Source organism: Oncorhynchus mykiss, chromosome 29 (genome assembly GCF_057628025.1).
Source record: "Oncorhynchus mykiss isolate SJ-2025 chromosome 29, ASM5762802v1, whole genome shotgun sequence".
Taxonomy (NCBI): domain Eukaryota; kingdom Metazoa; phylum Chordata; class Actinopteri; order Salmoniformes; family Salmonidae; genus Oncorhynchus; species Oncorhynchus mykiss.
The window spans coordinates 17,377,742-17,400,503 of NC_143050.1; the positions used below are offsets into that span (position 1 = coordinate 17,377,742).

At 44.3% G+C, this 22,762-nt stretch overlaps 1 protein-coding gene across 1 annotated transcript; it reads left to right on the top strand.

Annotated features, from left to right (window-relative positions):
* Positions 1 to 1,613: 1,613 nt before the first annotated feature.
* Positions 1,614 to 18,498, top strand: LOC110510023 (transmembrane protein 47). Its single transcript, XM_021591294.3, has 3 exons — positions 1,614 to 2,344; positions 4,836 to 4,976; positions 16,771 to 18,498. The coding sequence occupies exons 1-3, from the start codon at positions 2,149 to 2,151 to the stop codon at positions 16,950 to 16,952; spliced, it is 519 nt and encodes a 172-aa protein (XP_021446969.1). The 5' UTR covers positions 1,614 to 2,148; the 3' UTR covers positions 16,953 to 18,498.
* Positions 18,499 to 22,762: the final 4,264 nt, after the last annotated feature.

Sequence of the window (22,762 nt, forward strand, 5' to 3'; positions counted from 1 at the left end):
TTGATGCTGCCACCACTACCAGAATCTTGAGCAGGTGGGTCTGGGCAGGGGTGATGTCGTTAATGTATGTGTGCATCTGTATTTTGTCATTTATGTGTTTGTTTTGTATTGTAAAAAATGTAATGAACTAATAAATAACTAATTAAAAAATAAGTTGTATTCTTCTAAAATCATTGAAAGTAAAACATTGATGTAGAAACTAAGGACTCTAGCTTTAAATAGTCTATTAAAAATATATATATTTGGCACACCTCCACCACATTCACCCCCTTCCCCTCATGGGAGGACAACCTCATTATTTATTTGTTTTTTAAAAACATGTTGCAAATTCATCACTTATGGAATATATAAAAACCAGAACACCAGGCACCAAATACTGTCGGGTATATATATATATTTGTAATATTGACAATTTAATATTTAGGGTGTCCCATTGCTTTAGGACTTGGTCAGGTTGTTTAAGCATGTCCCAGTTTAGGTCACCTAGCAGGATAAATTCAGACTTAGTGTATGGGGCCAGGAGAGAGCTTAGAGCAGATAGGGTACAGGCGGTGCAGATGGAGGACAATAACACCCAGAAACAATCAACAAAGAGCAATTTGAAAGTTGAATGTTTATAACCAGCAAATCAAATAGTTTGGGGACAGACTTGGTGGAGACAACCGAGCACTGAAGGTGATCCTTGGTAAAGATTGCCACTCTCCCACCTTTAGAAGATCTGTCTTGCTGAAAAAGGTTATAAACAGAAAGGTTGACATCAGTATTCAAAACACTCTTCCTTAACCACGTCCCACGTCTCTAATGACCAACACATCTGGATTGGAGTTGTGAACCCACACTTTCAATTTATTCCTTTTAGGTAATAAGCTTCTAGTGTTAACGTGCAGAAACCCCAGGCTTTTACGACAGCAGAAATCAGTGAAGCACATATCCACACAGTCCAAACACTTAAAAGACACCCTCGTCCACTTACCCTCGCCTTATGCCCTTGGGGGAATCCCCGTTTTTAGTCGGCTTTGCGAGTGTACAATTAAGTTCACTCCGGGGCCTGAAACTCCCCATTAATTCAAATCGCGACTTTTGTACATCCGCTAAGACATAAGTATAAGTAAAAACGAATGCAACTAAGTTAGAAATTGTACTACTAATGCACGACAGCACAAACACCTCTCTTAAAAGTGAATATGTTTTTGTTTGGTTATCATTTGGAAATTGTAGAAATAAAACATTTTCCTTCTTCAGCTAGTTCCAGCTAGGCAGGCTAACGTTAGTTAGCTAATTAATTGTCTAGCTATCATACAGTAGGCGTATATTCATAATTATATATTAATATAAGTAGACATGCACTCATTATTGACTGAAGCGCATATAAAGCACCCACAAGCTACCTGTGGCGGAAAACACAATCATGGCGGGATGAACGAGTGACGAATTTCCAACCAAAGGTGGTCCATTTGAAAAACATTCCTTCCTCCCTCGCCCCTTGCCCTGCAAGTGTATACTCGTCAGACGTCATGTTACGTCATCAGAAGTGTCCACTTAATTTGAGGGCAGAGGGGATAGGGTGTGTCTTTAAGTGTTTGGACAGCAACCATAGACTTGAAGTCCAGCCTCTGACCAGGTGTCGTTATGGGACGGTCATGTGACCTTGTTAGAGGTGTTAGGCGACCAACGACTGGCGGGATGCTCCAATGTGGGGAGGAATTCGGGATTTTGATTGGTTTCCAGTCCATGGTATCCAAAGCGCCTCCGTCTGTAATCTCGGTTAACCCAGAAGTAAAATCTTGAATAATTTGGTCAACTACACGCATAATCTGCCCACGGGAGACTACTCCGTCTGTAATCATTCTTATATTGATGGCTCGTATATTTCCATCCTTATCCCAACTGTAGTAGTGAAATGAGTTCCGCAGTGACTGTGGGAGCTGCCATATCAATTGTCCAGATGGGGGCGCACGGGATCTGAGTAAAGCGCATTGTGCGCACAGACAGACGCCGGGAGGAGAGGACTTTATGAGGGGTTGCACCACAACTTGCTGTAGTCGATTCTGAACTTTCGGATCTGATCGTGCTTGAGGACCCTGTCGCAGCTTTTATTTTCTCCTCAATTTCAACACGCGTGGGTCCAAGTCAACTTAATATGAAAAAATGTCGATAAATGAAGTGTACGTTTTCCGACCGTTCAAGTTGATTGCTTTACTTTGTATATTTCTGGCATTGTGTCTGGACATCGTAGCGTTATTGAGTCCCGCCTGGGTAACGGCAGAGCGTTTTTCTTTGTCGCTATGGGAATCATGCACTGAAACAGAGGCTGGCTGGAGATGCCTTTCCACCCTCACATCTGGTAAGAAGCGATTAACGTTTTTTTCCCTAAAATGATTCTGTATCTTGATGTAAATCACGCCTTTCAAGTGGTGTTCTGTCCAGATGAAAAGGGGTCCCCATAATTAGTTATAATCCTTTGACTCCCAAAATAATGGGGAAGTAGGCCTTTATTGGCATAGCATGACTTGGGACTGACTATACGGTACCCAAACATTGTGATATTGGCCTTTTAAAACATTATATTATTTCCCATCATCTGTTGTAACACACGTTATAGAACCTGGCTATAACGCCTGCCTTCATGCTGTGGCATGGAAACTGGGGGTCGTCTGGTGCAGTTTATTTATTTAATATTTTATTTGACCAGGAAAAGCCCACTGAGACCCAGTCTCTTTTTCAGTTGTTTCTCTTTATCAAAGTTCTAGCATAGGCTATACAATGTTTAGTCTACACACATTAACAGACTGGCCCAGATGGATAGAAGAACAATGCGTGACTCAATCTGATTATAGTGAGAGAAATGTCTGGAATTTACGGTGAATTTCTATGTACATCATGGATGAAGAGATAAAACAATGGACCATTGTTAATGTACTGTAATCGCTCTCAGTCCGGCTCCACATATGCGTGTCTACTGTAGCATTTGCGTTCCAGGCCAGTGGTAATATTTTGCTCTCTGCCCTGTCAGTCAGAGCGCGCCAATATAGTGGAGATTCGCCACCTATGTGAGTAATTCTCGAGATACAAGTAGCTGTTTAGGCATATCGGTTCTCTTTTCGTGTCCTCGCGGTTTTTTGATCTTGCAATTTGAAGTTTTCTTTCTCAGCTGAGAGTTGTCCCTATGACGTGATGTGCCGTCTGGGAGCTCCACTGGCCTTTGTAAGCTTTGTGAATGCAGGTGGGTGTGTTCCACCTATTGTTGCGTTCCACTGGTGTAGGCCACTCTCTTTGAATGGGGGATGGGGATTGAGGGTCCTTGGTTAGGGACTGAAAGCCTTATCATAGATAGATTTCACAGTTTGTTTTAAGGAGATGGAGTTCTCACACATTCCTACTGGGTTCAAGACACATATTTAAGGGAGAAAAAAACATTTCCTTTGGCCATAAACATATGTTTGATGAGAATGTATTCTATCTATTTATGGAAACAACATGTTATCATATTGCACTACTGAAAACGATTGTTGGTCTCTTTCAATATCCCATGCTCCTTCCAAACAAGAGTATCTTCCTTCTCCCCTACTGCTTCTCAGTATCTCAGTAGCTGTTTTGGCTGAACCTCCAAGCAGAGTAGAATGTGCTGTTTATTTTACCTGCAGGGAGGGCATTAGGGATGACACTACTGCCACTGCAGCCAGCTTTATGACTCGAGCACAGCACAGAGCAGAGAGGCTGGCAGGCAGTGGAGACTGAGACAGACACCAGATGGGTGCTGTGCTCAGGCGAGGCAGGTTAACCCTGGCTGTCTCCTCTGATAGGATCCTTTCTCTCAGATCTGTGCCCAGCCAGCGACACCCTCCCTCTCCCAACCCAGCTTGATGGTCCGTCTCTGTCAGAAAAACACCTGTCATTCTCCTGCCAGAGCCTCCTGCTATCCCCACCTCAGAGGTTTGTCTGGACAGACCGTGTCGTCAATGGAATGGTCTCTGTATTGTTCCTCTGGTCCATCCTGGTGCTGTGGTTGGTTCTAAGTCCAGCTCGTTTGAGTAGGGGTGAAATGAGGAACCATCAGCATCCATCCCCAGTGGGTCTGTGGAGGCCTCTCATCTCACACAGCTTGATGAGGTGGAGCAGAGGGGGCATTATGAGCTGCTGTGATGGATCTCCTCCCCTCTGTTGTTGTGGTGGAATGTGGAGAGTGTGGGGGTGAATGTGAGGTGGGCCCTGAGAGATAAGCTTGTCCCTGGGCAGTGAGAGAGAACACCTGCCTGCCTGGCGGAGCTCATAAGGACAAGGGCATCAGGGCTGTGGGGTTAACATTACAGGAGACAAAAGAGTAAATGGCCTGGGGGGGCAGATAGGGACATGACAGAGGACAGACGGAGCCCATTAGCTGCCTCGGGTGGAGCTTCTCTCTGTTCTCTGAGATGAGCCAGCCAACCGAGACGCAACAGACCTGAGAGAGAACTGAACAGTCAGCTGGATTTTGGAGCACTGTACTTCAGCACTTTCTGCACAGCCAGAACCTGGACAGAAGAGAGGCAGTGGCAGATGGGATGGAGGATATGGGAGAACCTTTTTGGCACATAGTCAAGTGAGCATGTTTGAAGTAGCTGTATGAGTTAAGCTCCCTGTTCACTGTCTGCTAACACTGAAGAGGGAGAGCTGTGTGTGGGGAATTTTAATATATTTTCTTGACCACAAACACACGTGTTTTGCGTTGTAACGAGCAGTAGGTTATTTGTTTCCTGCTTGTCTATCATCACTGATCTGAGTTAATGGGGGATCCATTCAACTCCACCATAGTGTGATTTCAGTGAGTGACTGTAACATGTCTCCTCCTCCTGCAGACTGGCAGATCGCCACCCTGGTGCTGCTGCTGGCCGGTGCTGCGGTGACTCTGGTGACCTTCCTGGTGGCCCTCATCTCCCTGTGCCGGGGGACACGCATACGGCACTACCGCATGGTGGCTGTGTTCCTGTTCACTGCAGGTACATCCATCATGCTCCAACATAACACCATACATGGACATACTGTACAACACTCTACAATAATCCACAACACCATCACTTACATCTCTAATGTTTCTCCTATATTCATTTAGGAGCAGTGGCCAACCGCTGTTAAATTCTTGCCACCACTGCAAAAAATATGATGTTCATTTTTAATATATATACAGTACCAGTCAAAAGTTTGGACACACCTACTTATTCCAGAGTTTTTCTTTCTTTTTACTATTTTCTACATTGTAGAATAATACTGAAGTGATTAAAACTATGACATAACACATATGGCATCATGTAGTAACCAAAAAAGTGTTAAACAAATCAAAATATATTTCATATTTGAGATTCTTCAAAGTAGCCACGCTTTGCCTTAATGGCAGCTTTACACACTCTTGGCATTATCTCAACCAGCTTCATGAGGATGCATTTCAATTAACAGGTGTGCCTTGTTAAAACCATCAAGCTTTATGATGAAACTGGCTCTCACTTCTCTGCTAAACAATTCATCAAATGGCCACCCAGACTATTTACATTGACCCCCCCCCCACACACACACACACACACACAAACATTTTTACACTGCTGCTACTCAATGTTTATTATCTGTGACAAATAGGATTTGATTTGATTTATTCGAGTGCATAGAGATAACATGTATTTTCCCCTGTTCCCAAAAGGGTCATTCTAAATCGAAACAAATGTTACATATTAGTAAAGACGAGAGAATAGTCTGATGGGTGAAAATATGATCACTTGATGGGAGGACACACAGCATGTGCAGCATGAGGCAAGGAACAGAGAGCAAGCTTTTTTTTTGCAGACTTTCTCAAATCATCGATAGCCCGTAGTCCCATCATGCATCCCATATACATTTTGATTTGTAAGACATTCTAAGGTTTGTATCACTCACAACTAAAGTTGCCAAATAACTCAAAATCAAGCATATAGGACCTGTTTCAAATGATCACTTTTATGCTCCACATATCCACTTCATATTTCCACTCGCTCCGAAATGGGAAAAATATCACTTCTACTTCTTTCAGTTCAGTTAAATTCTATTCTTTTTACTATAAAATCATATAATATAAAATAATGGCATGGGACATAACATATCTTGTCGGGTAAATGAACAAGCCTACAGCCTATGGCATGGAGCATAGCCAGATCTATGGCAAGGCGTATTGAAGCTGTTCTGGCGGCTCACGGTGACCCAACCCCCTATTAAGACGCTTTATGTTGGTGTTTCCTTTATTTTGGCAGTTACCTTTATTTTCTCTTCACACCACAGTTGGTCTACATAGACACATAATTACCATTTGAGAAAATGGTCAAGTTATTTGCACAAAGCTAAATAGACACTGACTGAGACTGAATGTGAGGGTGAGGTTAAAAGTAGCAGTCTGTCTGTTTAATTGATTAGCACACAGCTCAGACACTCATACGTACCCCACAAGACATGCCACCAGAGGTCTTTGAAAAGTCTCCAAGTCCAGAACAGTGGCTAGGAAATGCATAGTACTATATAGAGCCAGGATGGAACTCTCTTCCTCCTCAGGTAACTCAAGCCAGGAGTAAAATCTGATTAGAAAAAGCGATGAAACAACACCTCACCGCACAACGGGGACTCACACACACTCTCTAAAACATGCACTCTACACACACCCACACAATTTTGTTAGTAATGTAGTATTGTAATACTGTAATGGAGAAATATACATTTATATAATGCACAGTGTTTTGTTTGATGTAATGTTTTATCTCTGTTTGGACTTCAGGACAGGAAGAGTAGCTGCTGCCTTGGCAACAGCTAACATGGATCGTAATAAAATACTAACGTGTGGAGAAGGAGAGGGTGGGGGGGATAAGAGGGGAGTTGGGTTTGAGCTAACTTTTTCTGTGGTGAGGGAGCTGTTGTGAGACCCAGAAAGCAGGCTGCTGTGTGCCAAGAAAAGCAGCCACAGAATTTGCACAGTTACCAATGAGGAGAGGAATGTATTCCCTCCCCATCTCTCTCTCTCTCTCTTTCTGCTTTGTCTGCTCTCTCTCTCTCTATTTCTTTCTGCTTTGTCTGCTCTCTCTCCTTCTGCTTTGTCTGCTCTCTCTCTTTCTGCTTTGTCTGCTCTCTCTCTTTCTGCTTTTTCTGCTCTCTCTCTCTTTCTTCTTTTTCTGCTCTCTCTCTCTCTCTCTCTCTCTCTCTGCTTTGTCTGCTCTCTCTCTTTCTGCTTTGTCTGCTCTCTCTCTTTCTGCTTTGTCTGCTCTCTCTCTCTTTCTGCTTTTTCTGCTCTCTCTCTTTCTGCTTTTTCTGTTCTCTCTCTCTCTTTCTGCTTTGTCTGCTCTCTCTCTTTCTGCTTTGTCTGCTCTCTCTCTCGCTCTCTCTGCTTTGTCTGCTCTCTCTCTCTCTCTCTCTCTCTCTGCTTTGTCTGCTCTCTCTCTTTCTGCTTTTTCTTCTCTCTCTCTCTGCTTTGTCTGCTCTCTCTCTCTCTCTCTCTGCTTTGTCTGCTCTCTCTCTCTGCTTTGTCTGCTCTCTCTGTTTTGTCTGTTCTCTCTCTCTCTCTCTCTTTCTGCTTTGTCTGCTCTCTCTCTCTCTCTCACTCTGCTTTGTCTGCTCTCTCTTTCTCTCTGCTTTGTCTGCTCTCTCTCTCTCTCTGCTTTGTCTGCTCTCTCTCTCACTCGGCTTTGTCTGCTCTCTCTTTCTCTCTGCTTTGTCTGCTCTCTCTGCTTTGTCTGCTCTCTCTCTCTCTCTCTCTCTCTCCCTGCTTTGTCTGCTCTCTCTCTCTCTCTGTTTTGTCTGTACTCTCTCTCTCTCACTCTCTCACTCAGTCACTCACTCTTTCTGTCTGCTCTGGTCCTTTTTACTTTTCAGGCTCAGTGAAACACAATAAATAGTCCTGGAATGACAGTGCAGAGGAGCACTCAACTCATAAAGTCATAGTTCAAAAAACGAATTTCACAATACTTTGTGTTTGTCTTGTGTGAACTGTACTGTTGCAAATTAACAGCGACATATTACAACCAATACATCACCATATAAAACATTCCCAGAGGGGACAAGCATAGTAGACCAAGCATTCCGAGTGGAGCAGTGGTTTAGGCACTGCATCTCTGTGCTAGAGGCGTCACTACAGACCCTGGTTAAATTCCAGGCTGTATCACAACCGGCCGTGATTGAGAGTCCCATAGGATGGCGCACCATTTGCCTAGCGTCGTCCGGGTTAGGGTTTGGCCGGGGGTAGGCCTTCATTTTAAAGTAAGAATTTGTTCTGAGCTGACTTGCCTAGTTAAATAAAGGTTAAAATATAAGAAAGGAATATTAAAACAGACATTGTTTTTGTTGTAGTAATGAAGAACAAAAGGTCTGTGCGTGTCTGTGTGTTGTATGTGATGTCAGGAATAGAGCAGTGTACAGTGCAGTCAGTACATCTTGTGGTTTGAAAACAACGATGAAGCAGAGACCACAGCCTTACTTGGGTGGTGCTCAGTACAACTTTCCCCAATATAAAACTTGTTTTTAATAACAGACATACACCCTGCTATGCCATTTATGTCGAATGCTAACAAATACCTTTCTCCCACTCCCTGCACTTTCTCTTCTTAGGCCTCAACACATATCTTTTCTAAGTTTTCTGTTTGGGAAGTGTTCTGCAAGTCCATTGGGGGACAGGTGTAAGGATGGATACAGCCAACCATTGGTTCCATCACCCGGTTACTTAAGCTCGCTCTTGGAAAAACCTAAACAGCATGAAAGCCTGCAGTACTGTAGGAACAGTATGTAGTGGGGTAGATATGATGTCTGAGGCTTTCGCTGTTTGTCATTTGCTGAGAAATGTGTAAGAGGCAGTGCTTTCAGGCCTGGTGAGGATAAAGGTCTCCTTATGGCAGGAAAGCTCCCAGTCACAGGAGGGAGGCGGAGGGAGGGGGAAGAAGGAGGGGAAGAGAGCCCTTAGTCACAGGATGGGGGGGGGGGGGGGGGCTCCGTCACGGGGGAGAGGGAGAGAGCCCTCCATCATGGGAGAGGATGGGTGGGTGGTGGGAAAGGGACCTCTGTCATGGGAAAGAGGGGGGGAGAGGGAGAGAGCCCTCAGTCATGGGAGAGAGGGAGGGAGAGAGCCAGCAGTCATGGGAGAGAGGGGGGGAGAGGGAGAGAGCCAGCAGTCATGGGAGAGAGGGGGGAGAGGGAGAGAGCCCTCAGTCATGGGAGAGAGGGAGGGAGAGAGCCAGTAGTCACGGGAGAGAGGGGTGGAGAGGGAGAGAGCCCTCAGTCATGGGAGAGAGGGAGCCAGCAGTCACGGGAGAGGGAGGGGAAGCGAGGGAAGGGGAGAGAGTGGTACATTTCCCAGCCTTTCCCCTAGTCAGAGAAAGGCTTGGAGTCAATAGTGTTGTGCCTAACTGCTGGCCAGAGGTACAGCCCCAGCCCAGCCACTTCAGTCTGGCCTCCCTCAACAGAGTCATGTTCCTTGGCTTATGTCTCAGCCTACCCCCCTCTCCATCTCCTCCTCTCCTCCAGGCCCCGCCGCCTTGTACAGCAGGAAGGAAATAGGTGGTCTCAGTAAATTACACAATGTCCTTGCTCTGAGTCCAGTACTCACACATATACACACATACGTGTATACACACACACGTATACACACACACAAGGAACAGTAGTTAAAATGTGTAGAGGGCCCACAGTGTGGTATTTCTCTCTTTTAACTAGGCGCCCTACTGTTTGACTCTAAAAGTAGGAAGAACACACACATGTGTAAGCAGACATGTACACACACACACACACACTGACAGCTTCCTGCTCTTAAAAGGATTTATTAAGAATGCGTTGACTCAGAATGTGAGGAATGTGATGAGGGATGAGTTTACACAATGTGACCAAAGGGAGCCAAAGTGAATCATAACTTTGTTGTAGTGCTATTAGATCAAAGTTCCATCGGCCAACACTGGTGACTATTCCACAGGATGTACAGAACAGACACTCACTGAGCCTTATAACAATCTGACAACTGTGTGGCAACTACTGTGTTAAACCTTTCCTGCTCCACAAGTTGCACCGAACAATGTTAACACATGATGTCCATAATGAAAGATCTGTCGCTATAGGGATATTTCAGATATTTCAGGTTTTCTATTATGACCTCTGCCACTACAGTCTATAGAAAAGTCGTGGGCATACGCACATCCTTAAAAACATAGGCTAATAAAAAATACTAGTAAAGAACAAGAAGGCCCGCACACTGTTAAAGCTCCCAATTCACCTCTTTATTGACAACGTTTCCATCCCAAACGGATCTTCGTCAGGTCAAACGTTGTCAATGAAGCAGTGAATTGGAAGCTTTAACAGTGTTGTTTACTCTGCCACTACAAACTCAATACAGTCCAGTAGAACACAACTTTAAACACTGGTGGAACATTTGACTTTTCTCTGGAAGTTCAGGATTATATGACAGTATTATGCCAACATAGAGCTAGTTATAGTACAGGTGTCAGATCTTACACTGAACAAAAATATTTTTGTGTTGGTCCCATGTTTCATCAGCTGAAATAAAAGATCACAACATTTTTCCATAGGTACAAAAAGCTTTAAAATGTCTAAAATGTTGTTCACAAATTTCTTTATATCCCTGTTAGTGAGCATTTCTACTTTGCCAAGATAATCCTTCCACCTGACAGGTGTGGCATATCAAGAAGCTAATAAAACAGCATGGTCATAAAACACAATGCCACAAGATGTCTCAGGTTTTGAGGGAGTGTGTTATTGGCATGTTGACTGCAGGAATGTCCACCAGAGCTGTTGCCAGAGAATTGAATGTTAATTTCTCTACCATAAACTGCCTGCAACGTCTTTTTAGAGAATGTGGCAGTACGTCCAACTGGCCTCACAACCGCTGACAACATGTAACCATGCCAACCCAGGACCTCCACATCTGGCTTCTTCACCTGTGGGATCGTCTGAGACCAGCCACCCGGACAGCTGATGAAACTGTGGGTTCGCACCACCAAAGAGTTTCTGCACAAACTGTCAGAAACCGTCTCAGGGAAGCTCATCTGAGTGCTCGTCGTCCTCATCTGGGTCTTGACCTGACTGCAGTTCTGCGGCGTAACCGACTTCAGTGGGAAAATGCTCACCTTCAATGGCCACTGGCACGCTTTAGAAGCGTGATCTTCACAGATGAATCCTGGTTTCAGCTATACCGGTCCAATGGCAGACAGTGTGTGTGGCGTTGTGTGGGCGAGCAGTTTGCTGTTGTCAGTGTTGTGAACAGAGTGCCCCATGGTGGAGGTGGGGTTATGGTATGGGCAGGCATAAGCTACTGACAATGATCACAATTGCATTTTATCGAGGGCCCTTTGAATGCACAGAGATAACGTGACGAGATCCTGAGGCCCATTGTCGTGCCATTCATATGCCGCCATCACCTCATGTTCCAGCATGATAATGCACGGCCCCATGTCACAAGGATCTGTACACAATTCCTGGAAACAAAAAATGTCCCAGTTCTTCCCTGGCCTGCATACTCACCAGACATGTCACCCATTGAGCATGTTTGGGATGCTCTGGGTTGACGTGTATGACAGCGTGTTCCCGTTCCTGCCAATATCCAGCAACTTCGCACTGCCGTTGAAGAGGAGTGGGACAACATTCAACAGGCCACAATACACAGCCTGATCAACTCTATGTGAAGGAGATGTGTCACGCTGCATGAGGCAAGTGGTGGTCACACCAGATACTGACTGGTTTTCTGATCCACACCCCTACCTTTTTTATAAAGATATCTGTGACCAACAGATGCATATCTATATTCCCAGTCATGTGAAATCCATAGATTAGGGCCTAATGAATTTATTTCAATTGACTGATTTCGTTATATGAGCTGTAACATAATTGTTGCATTTATATTTTTGTTCGTTGTAATTAGATTTTTTTTTTTTTTTGCTGATAGTTTTGAATGTGAGCGTATTGCACATTTCATGTAGCCTCATTTTTCCACGTAATAGCATAACCACCGATCGAGCAACATTCTGGACTATAGGATTATTTTGCTACGACAATACTGGTCAAATTAAGATCCAGTATCTGTAGGCCTTTACCTAAACACTTCAGTGTAAAATACGTGTAAAATACTGGACCGGAATTGTTTAATACAATGGCCTGTATTCATAAAGCGTCTGAGAGTAGGAGTTCTGATCTAGGATCAGGTGCCTGCTGTCCATATAAACCTATTAATTTTGACCTGAAAGGCAAAACTGATCCTAGATCTGCACTCGTCTGAGTTGCTTTGTGAATACGGGCCAATGAGCCTATATTTAGGCTGTGGTCAATAAAGCCCAAGAATGTTATGCCACAACCATAGAGTATAACATATGGTAGAGTACTGCTCAGAGTCAACTGAAGGAGGATGCATTAGAACGTTACAAGTGAATTAGAGATTGGATACAGGATGTTGTTTGTTTACTGTGTGGTGAAGTATGGGCCAGTGTGTTGTCCTGCAGTAATGAGTCTGGTGGGTGTGTTGTGCCTGGTAGGGTGGTGGTGTATGTTTCATGATTATCCACTCATGGTGTGATTGTGATAACGTACAGAAACTTCACAATCTAGTGCTGACCGTATTACCTCCCTAGAGAATTCTCTTCGGTTATAGTTACAGCTGTGTATATTCCCCCTCAAACCGATACCATGACGACCCTCATGAAACTACACTGGACTTTGTGCAAACTGAAAACCACATATTCTGAGGATTTTATTGTAGCTGGGGATTTTAACGAAGCGAACTTGAAGAAAACGCTACCGAAGTTCTATCAACACATTGACTTTAGTACTCACGCTGGGAAAACACTCAACCACTGCTATTCTCTCTTCACATATGCCTACAAGCCCCTCCCCTGCCCTCCTTTCGGGCAAATCAGATCACAACTCCATTTTGCTCCTCCCTTCATATAGGCAGAAACTCAAACAGGAAGTACCCGTGCTAAGGTCTATTCAATGCTCATCTGACCAATCGGAATCCATGCTTCCTGATTGTTTTGATCACGTCGACTGGGATATGTTCTGGGTAGCTTCTGAGAATAACATTGACGTATACACGGACCCGGTGACTGAGTTCATCAGGAAGTGTATAGAGGATGTTGTTCCCACTGTGACTATTAAAACCTACCCAAACCATACACCGTGGATAGATGGCAGCATTTGCGCTAAACTGAAAGCGCAAACCATGGTATTTAACCATGGCAAGGTGACTGGGAATATGGTTGAATACTTACAGTGTAGTTATTCCCTCCGCAAGGCAATCACACAGTGCCATCGACGCGGCCCACTCCCAAGGACTGTTGGCTCTTGTTCTCCGTGGCCGACGTGAGTAAGACATTTTATGCGTGTTAACACTCACAAGGCTGCCGGCCCAGACAGCATCCCTAGCCGCGTCCTCAGGGCACGCGCTGACCAGTTGGCTGGAGTGCTTACGGACATACTCAATTTCTTCCAATCCCCACTGTCCCCACTTGCTTCAAGATGTCCACAATTGTTCCTGTACCCAAGAAAGCAAAGGTAACTGAACTAAATGACAATCACCCTGTAGCACTCACTTCTGTCATCATGAAGTGCTTTGACAGGCTAGTTAAAAATCATATCACCTCTACCTTACCTGACGCCCGAGACCCACTTCAATTTGCTTACCGCCCCAATAGATCCACATACAATGCAATCACCACTGGACACTGCCCTATCCCATCTGGACAAGAGGAATACTTATGTAAGAATGCTGAGCCTTCAACTCCATAGTACCCTCCAAGCTCATCATCAAGCTCGGGGCCCTGGGTCTGAACCCCGCCCTGTGCAACCTCAGGATGCTGAAGAAATTTGTCTTGGCCCCTAAGAACCTCACAAACTTTTACAGATGCGCAATTGAGAGCATCCTGTCGGGCTGTATCACCACATGGTACGGCAACTGCACCCCTCCAACTCATCAAGTCATCAAGTTTCAGACAACACAACCATAGTAGGCCTGATTACCAACAATGGCAAGACAGCCTACAGGGAGGAGGTGAGGGCTCTGGTGGAGTGGTGCCAGGAAAATAACCTCTCCCTCAACATCAACAAAATGAAGGGGCTGATCGTGGACTTTAGGAAAAGCAGAGGGAGCATGCCCTTCTCCACATCAACGGGACCGCAGTGGAGAAAGTGGAAAGCTTCAAGTTCCTCGGCGTACACGTCGCTGACAAACTGAAATGGTCCACCCACACAGACAGTGTGGAGGCTGAAGAAATTTGGCTTGGCCCCTAAGAACCTCACAAACTTTTACAGATGCACAATTGAGAGCATCCTCGTGCTATGGTCGTGCTATATCACCACCTGGTACGGCAACTGCACAGCCCACAACCGCAGGGCTCTCCAGAGGGTGTTGCTGTCTGCCCAGCACATCACTGTTGGCACACTGCTTGCCCTCCAGGACACCTACAGCACCTGATGTCACAGGAAGACCAAAGAGATAATCAAGGACATCGACCACCTGAGCCACTGTCTGGTCACCCCGCTATCATCCAGAAGGCGAGGTCAGTACAGGTGCATCAAAGCTGGGACCGAGAGACTGAAAAACAGCTTCTATCTCAAGGCCATCAGACTGTTAAATAACCATCACTAGCCGGCTACCACCCAGTTACTCAACCCTGTACCTTAAAGGCTGCTGTCCCATATACATAGACATGGAATCACTGGGCACTTTAATAATGTTTACATCCTGCTTTACTCATTTCATATGTATATACTGTATTCTATTGTACTGCATTTTAGTCAATGCCACTCCGACATATCTTTCTTAATTCCATTATTTTACATTTAGATTTGTGTGTATTGTTGTGAGTTGTTAGACATTACTGCGCTGTTGGAGCTAGAAACACAAGCATTTCGCTACACCCCCAAAAACATCTGCTAATTATGTGTATGTGACCAATAAAATTGGATTTGATTTGATTAGTTGACTACAGGCTACAGTAATGAGCCCGGTGGGTGTGTTGTGCCTGGTAGTTGACTACAGGCTACAGTAATGAGCCCGGTGGGTGTGTTGTGCCTGGTAGTTGACTGCAGGCTACAGTAATGAGCCCGGTGGGTGTGTTGTACCTGGTAGTTGACTGCAGGCTACAGTAATGAGCCCGGTGGGTGTGTTGTACCTGGTAGTTGACTGCAGGCTACAGTAATGAGCCCAGTGGGTGTGTTGTACCTGGTAGTTGACTACATGCTACAGTAATGAGCCCGGTGGGTGTGTTGTACCTGGTAGTTGACTGCAGGCTACAGTAATGAGCCCGGTGGGTGTGTTGTACCTGGTAGTTCACTGCAGGCTACAGTAATGAGCCCGGTGGGTGTGTTGTACCTGGTAGTTGACTGCAGGCTACAGTAATGAGCTCGGTGGGTGTGTTGTGCCTGGTAGTTGACTGCAGGCTACAGTAATGAGCCCGGTGGGTGTGTTGTGCCTGGTAGTTGACTGCAGGCTACAGTAATGAGCCCGGTGGGTGTGTTGTACCTGGTAGTTGACTACAGGCTACAGTAATGAGCCCGGTGGGTGTGTTGTACCTGGTAGTTGACTGCAGGCTACAGTAATGAGCTCGATGGGTGTGTTGTGCCTGGTAGTTGACTGCAGGCTACAGTAATGAGCCCGGTGGGTGTGTTGTGCCTGGTAGTTGACTACAGGCTACAGTAATGAGCCCGGTGGGTGTGTTGTGCCTGGTAGTTGACTACAGGCTACAGTAATGAGCCCGGTGGGTGTGTTGTACCTGGTAGTTGACTACAGGCTACAGTAATGAGCCCGGTGGGTGTGTTGTACCTGGTAGTTGACTGCAGGCTACAGTAATGAGCCCGGTGGGTGTGTTGTACCTGGTAGTTGACTACAGGCTACAGTAATGAGCCCGGTGGGTGTGTTGTACCTGGTAGTTGACTGCAGGCTACAGTAATGAGCTCGGTGGGTGTGTTGTACCTGGTAGTTGACTGCAGGCTACAGTAATGAGTCCGGTGGGTGTGTTGTGCCTGGTAGTTGACTACAGGCTACAGTAATGAGCCCGGTGGGTGTGTTGTACCTGGTAGTTCACTGCAGGCTACAGTAATGAGTCCGGTGGGTGTGTTGTGCCTGGTAGTTGACTGCAGGGTACAGTAATGAGTCCGGTGGGTGTGTTGTACCTGGTAGTTGACTGCAGGCTACAGTAATGAGTCCGGTGGGTGTGTTGTGCCTGGTAGTTCACTGCAGGCTACAGTAATGAACCCGGTGGGTGTGTTGTGCCTGGTAGTTCACTGCAGGCTACAGTAATGAGTCCGGTGGGTGTGTTGTGCCTGGTAGTTGACTGCAGGCTACAGTAATAAGCAGCTGTTGGGCCTCTGAGGGTAGGAGCAGACAGAGTGTGATAGGACCCGTGGAGGATGAACAGGGTTTATAGAGTGTAGTGGACGCTGAGGGGAGGGTTAATGGACCCCCTGGGTAACGGCTGGGTTGGGTTGGGATATCTATCTACCACCTTTTCCCTGGCCCTGGATGTTGTCCCCTCTCTGACTCGCACACAGCTCCAGTTTCCCATCAGCAGCCTTGGCATCAATGTTTCTCTACCTGCACACAGGTAGCCATTCATTCATACAACAAAGAGCCTTGTCAGGCAAGCAGAAGTGATGATGGCTGTCTGGTGATGTTCCCTTTCACCATCTCACGTAGCATACAGAGATAGTAGACATACGTACATTGTCTAATTGCTAAACTGTAAAATGTTAACTCACAGAACGATGTAAATATGGTATCTATTTTTTCCCCCTTTCTTTCAGTGGTCCTTCAGGCCTGTGCACTGGTCCTCTACCCAATCAAGTTCATTGATGGAACTGTCCTCCAGACCTACCATGAGTTCAACTGGGGCTACGGACTGGGCTGGGGGGGCACCATCTTCATGCTAGGGGGAGGCATCCTCTTCTGCCTCCGGACGGACATGTACGAGGATGCTATGTACTGAGTCCTCTCTCTCCTACTCTCTATATCTCTCTCTTGTTCTTTCTGTCACACACAAACAAATATTGACATTCACTCTCTTGTGCGACAACACACCCACATAAACACATCCTTCCTCTGCCCACGTAGACAAGCTTCGACACCTACATACAGTACATCTCTGTTATTTATAGACAGTGTGTGAGGCCTCCTGGCTCTGACTGATCAGCAGGAGAGATGAAGTGGGAGGAGCAGCTGTGTGGAGAGAATGTCTGCCTGTCCCCAGTGGGGTGCCAGAGACCCTCACCACGGTCAGAAAGACAGCCATGATGTTAAATCACAGAAATGGTTTTGGACAGACGGCGCATCCCATGAATCTCCATTCGTAGAGCAACAAGGAAGTAGATTCTCTGAGCTCTACCTTCTGGGCTGAGGTGTTTATATAAGGGATTGTTACAGTATATGGGCCATCTCACCAATTCGGTGCCTTTTGAAAAAAATTACTTTTGATTTCACATTTTAACATTCTGTCATAAAGAGCAAATGTTCAACTTAATAAAAGTTTTCCCATCTCAAAATAAATAGAAAAGACAATAGAAAGTGCCTATTACATGCCGAATAAAGTAACAGAGTTGACAATTTAATCTTAAATCAGCCATGAATCCTGTTTTGACTTGGGGAATAGAAGCTTGTTGTTTGCAACAGGGAGTGGCAATTGAATGCAAGCTTCACCAAAAATGTTTCATTGTTTTAACATTTATAGTATGTCTATCTATGGGTAACAGGGTTGACCATGTTGTGCTCGACCCCCTCACTTTCCACGACAGACACCAGAACATGTCCAATAGGAGTAGAGCCAGCTCACCTGCTTTTACACTATGATTTGACTATGAAATGTTTCTTAAAAAAAAAAAAACTAAGGCATAGTTTCACCATATTAAAACGAGAGTTAAGATAATGTAACAGGGATGACCTTAAAATGAGGGGTAGGGGTAAATGATTCACTAATCACATTAAATCAATGATTTTGTCAAAGCAACTTCATAACTAGGGCTTTACAATGACGGTGAAAACGTACAGAATTGTAGGGTTAAGTGGGGTAAAATATTACAAGTCACAGAGGTACATGGAGGGACATGTCAAAATACACAATTTGGGCTCTTTAGCAAGTCTTTATTCATATCGAAAAATGTGATTTATAGAATTCTCCATGTGGTCTATATTCATTAAATATAAAAGTATTTTAAAATGTAATATCGGTGCACAAAGTTTACTTAAAATAGCAAATGGATGCAAAAGGCACTCTTTTAGTGGAACGACCCATATATTTCTTTTTTTCTTTTGTGTATTTTTTTGTGATGACGACAAATAATATTGTTAATGTATTTATGGTATCCTTTATCTTGCTATCTATTCTCCCACAGGAAGATATATATTTTATGTATTGCTGTTTAATAATTGCAGTTTCTGAACACTGAGAACTTCAAATGGGTGAATCCCAAAACATGCCTGGTTTTCTAACTCCTCCTGACATTTGTAGTGTAAAATAAACAGTACTGATATATATGCAATAATGACCAAACGCTTCTCATTTCTTTTAAATTATTACAGCAGTCTTAAGCGTTTGCTCTAGATTATGTCAAATGCTTTGCAAATTGAATTGGTGGTCTGAACATTTGCACAACTATGAAGAGTGAAAGTCATGTGAACATGCATAACATAGTCTTTGAACAGTGTAGTTCCAGTCATAACTCTGGCCCAGAAATACCCCGTGAAAACTATGGCAGGAGTGTACCACTGAGGAGAAAGGTAAAAGGCACTTGCAAACTCTTACATGGCTGCACCATTCTATCATCACCCAGGACACAGGGGCCTCGCAGGCCAGAACGAAACATCCGCAGCAAGGCAATTATAGTTGTCATTACCAGTGTGACTGCTTGCGGCAAAATGGGAAATGTGCATGAGGCTCCTGGGCTGGAGCGTAATGAGGTTCGGAGCTATTGGCTGGCAGGATATTGATGATCTCTCAGGGCTTCACACAGACACTAATAGTGGCTCCTGTCCAGTAGATAAAAGTGGGGCCAAACAACAGCGGCAAAATAGTTCAGGACCCCACCATTTATTACATGCCTATTGTGCTATTAGAGTACTATTAGAGTGGTACAGTATCATTATTGCCTATTTTGACATTTTGAATGTTCGGGACCTAATGAATATATAAATATCAAACACGTCTAATTTGTGTAATTCTCCTTTGACAGAATGTGGGTAGATTTGGGTAAAACAAAACATTCAAGTCAAAGTCATTCTACTAGATTCAGTCCAACCCTCTTCCCTTTTCCTCCCTGCATTCCTTTAAACACTTGTAACTACTGTTCCATATAATCCCATTTCCTCCTGTATATTCCACAGAAGCTCAGGGTTAAATAAACAAGTCATTTAAAACAGCCCCCTGAACGGATAGCTTGATTACGTGAAATCAAGCTATCCGTTCAGGGGCAGTTTTAAATGACCTGTTTATTAGTTCCTCAAAACAAACCATCAGGGTTGCTGTTCCCCCTCTGTGACTCCAGACTGTTTTCCCTGCAGGATGTGTTTTTAAGGCAGAGAGGGAAATGGATGCTGTTTCAGTTCAGCCCATCTGGTTTCAATTCCCCAGGATACTGAGGACTGTGATCAAATTTGCCTTGATATTTGTATATATTTTTGAAAGAAAAATGATGTCTTTCTCAGCGAGGGAGGTCTTGAGCCACTCTCCCTCTCAGTAATGAGACTCATGTTGTGTCTGGGGTCCTAGCAGAGTTGCTGTGTGACTGACTGTGTGTTCAGTAGAGTAGGAACCAGAGGAGGTGCCCCCCAGTACTCAGCTGTTCCTCCTGAACCACTAACTCTCAGGTGTCAGGTGGAGAGTCAGCCCACCTGGTGCCTCCTTCCTGTGCCATGTGCTCTTTCCTCTCCCTGGCCAGCAGAGCACATGGCAGCAGCTGGGACTCCCTGCCTTGAATGGGGTTTCCATCCTCAACACCAACTAACTATTTTTTACTGCGCCTGTGATAAAAGCGCCCATTTTCCTGTGTGAGGATGCTCTTGTAGAATACATCTTCCACGGTGTCGGCCTCTGTCCCCAAGCTGCCAGCAGCTTCTTATAGGAGCCTGGAAGGTGTTAGGTCAAATGGATCCTTAGCCTCTCTGATAGTTACTGAAGTGGCTGTTCTAGGGCCAAAGTTGATATTTTTTTATATATTTTTTAGAAATTACTTTTCAAGAATTCATGGACTACAGCTTGTTGGTTAGGGGGTCATGGTCACGTGGTGTGGTGTATTGGGTACATATACTCTACATGGGGGGGGGGCGTTCTATAGAATGACAGGTATGCAGCTGTGTTACACTAAGGTGTGTCCTCGGTTGTAACTGAGGAGTCTAAGTTATCTGTAGCTCATTACATATTGGGTTTGGTAGCAAATGCATGGCCTTGTCTTTAGCCTGCATTTATTTGACCATGCATACACCCACTTATGAATAGACAATAAAAGTTTGCACAAACACTGTCATTATTCAAAACCGTAAACAACAAACTATAAACTGTTTGGAGCTAAATGACATGTTTACTGCCACAATTGTTTTGTTTACTTTACAATCTCTCTCATTATGGCAGGTAGAGCATCCCACAGCATTGATGTCATTGGAGCAATGATCCCGTTTCACTGTCTGACCACACCTGCATTATAAACACATCTCCTTCTCGACTCCTAGTGGACAAATATAACACTGCGATACTGCTGGGAAAAGGCACGGCCTCGTTGGCCTGATAAATAAAGTTGTCATTCTTGAATTGCAGTGGCATTTGGGCATGCATTTTGGAAAAAATATACTGAATTTTTCTAGATTTGTATTTTATTTAAATGGATTTGAGTACATCTTCCCATTCTAAATCAACTAATATGGTCGTTTAATTACTTTAAATCATTTGTAACATTATGATAACATTGTACCACCAGTAGGAGTACTAACAATAATGTTGGTAACACCAATTATACATTTTAGGTAAAATAGGATTTTTTTAATGGAATGCACAAATGCTCAAATCTAAGGTCATCAATCCTTTAAAAATAATTTACTAAAGCGATATGATTCATCACTTCGCTCACAATGTTATTTCCCTTCATTTAAAAACCAGGTTACACTTTTGATTTAACCACCAAATTATCAATGGAATGCTGAAATCTATGACAAATTATATTTGATTAGCTAATCATTTTCTTTAACATAAACCCCTCCCTAGTTTTCCACTGGAGGAAAAGGTCCTTGTATAACTTTGTAATAAGTGATTTTCAAGGCGGAAACTCCAAAGACATACAACTGAGGGACACAGATGATATAAAATAGGTCAAATAGGTATTCTAATAGCCTTCTTTGTTTTTATTGCTATACCAGGTATTCCCAAACTGTACGCCAAATAAAAATGTGATTCACATTTTAAAAAATGGAACATTTTCAAACAGTGCGTTTCTATTTTCCAACGGGGCTCTACTGTCACGGCCGTCGTTGCCAGGAGACCAAGGTGCAGCGTGGTGAGCCTACATATTAATTTATTAGAAAAGACGCCGAACAAAACAATAAACACTACAAAACAAACCGTGTAGCTAAAGGCTATGTGCCCTAAACAAAGTCAACTTCCCACAAAGACAGGTGGGGAAAAGGGCTACCTAAGTATGGTTCTCAATCCGAGACAACGATAGGCAGCTGTCCCTGATTGAGAACCCTACCCGGCCAAACATAGAAATACAAATAATAGAACATAGAATACCCACCCCAAATCACACCCTGACCAAACCAAATAGAGTCATAAAAAGGATCTCTACGGTCAGGGTGTGACATGCATTTGGGTGAGGTTTTTTTCTCGCCTGAGTAGCCTCGTTTCACTGGCAAAAATAAAATTCAACCATCTAGTGTCCAGCGAAATAACAACACAATGTCAAATACAGGTAGCCTAGTCAAATAATGAACATCCAATCACGTTACTCTCTCGCGGGAAATCTTCACTCTTGTGCAGATATTTAGAAACGAAACATGACAATTTGAAAAATAAGCCACAGGAGTTTGAGTGAGAATAAAGATGACTTTCAAATAGTAAGACGTCTATAAAAGCAACAGATACCATTAATAAGAAGGGTCTAGAAGCGTCTTATATGGTGAGCTACCGAGTGGCTAGGACAAGCAAGCCCCATACTAATGTGGAGGACATAATTCTTCCTGCTGCCGCTGATATGGTTAGGACAATGCTGGGGGAAAAGGCCCCAAAAACTATACAGACAATGTCTTCATCAAACAACACTGTTTCACGACGCATCAGTGACATGGCAGGAGATGTTTTGAAACAATTACTGCTTCGCATACAAGCCAGTGAATTATATGCTGGAGGAGTTAACAGATGTGGCGGCCCTGGCACAGCTCCTGGTATATGTCTTTTACGTTTATGGGGGGTCAATTAAGGAAGACATCCTCTTCTGCAAACCACTGGAAACCATGAGACAACATGAGAGGATATTTTTAAAGTACTGAACAGCTTTGTGACAACAGATGGACTTTGGTGGTAAAGATGTGTTGTTATCTGTTCTGATGGTGCAAAAGCCATGAAAGGCAGACATAGTGGAGTGGTAACGTGCATGCAAGCAGTTGCTCCTGACGCTTCTTGGGTACAGTGCAGCCTCCACTGAGAGGCTCTTGCTGCCAAGGGAATGCCTGACAGCTTGAAAGACGTTTTGGACACTACAGTGAAAATGGTTAACTTTGTTAAAGAAAGGTCCCTGAACTCTCGTATTTTCTGCACTATAA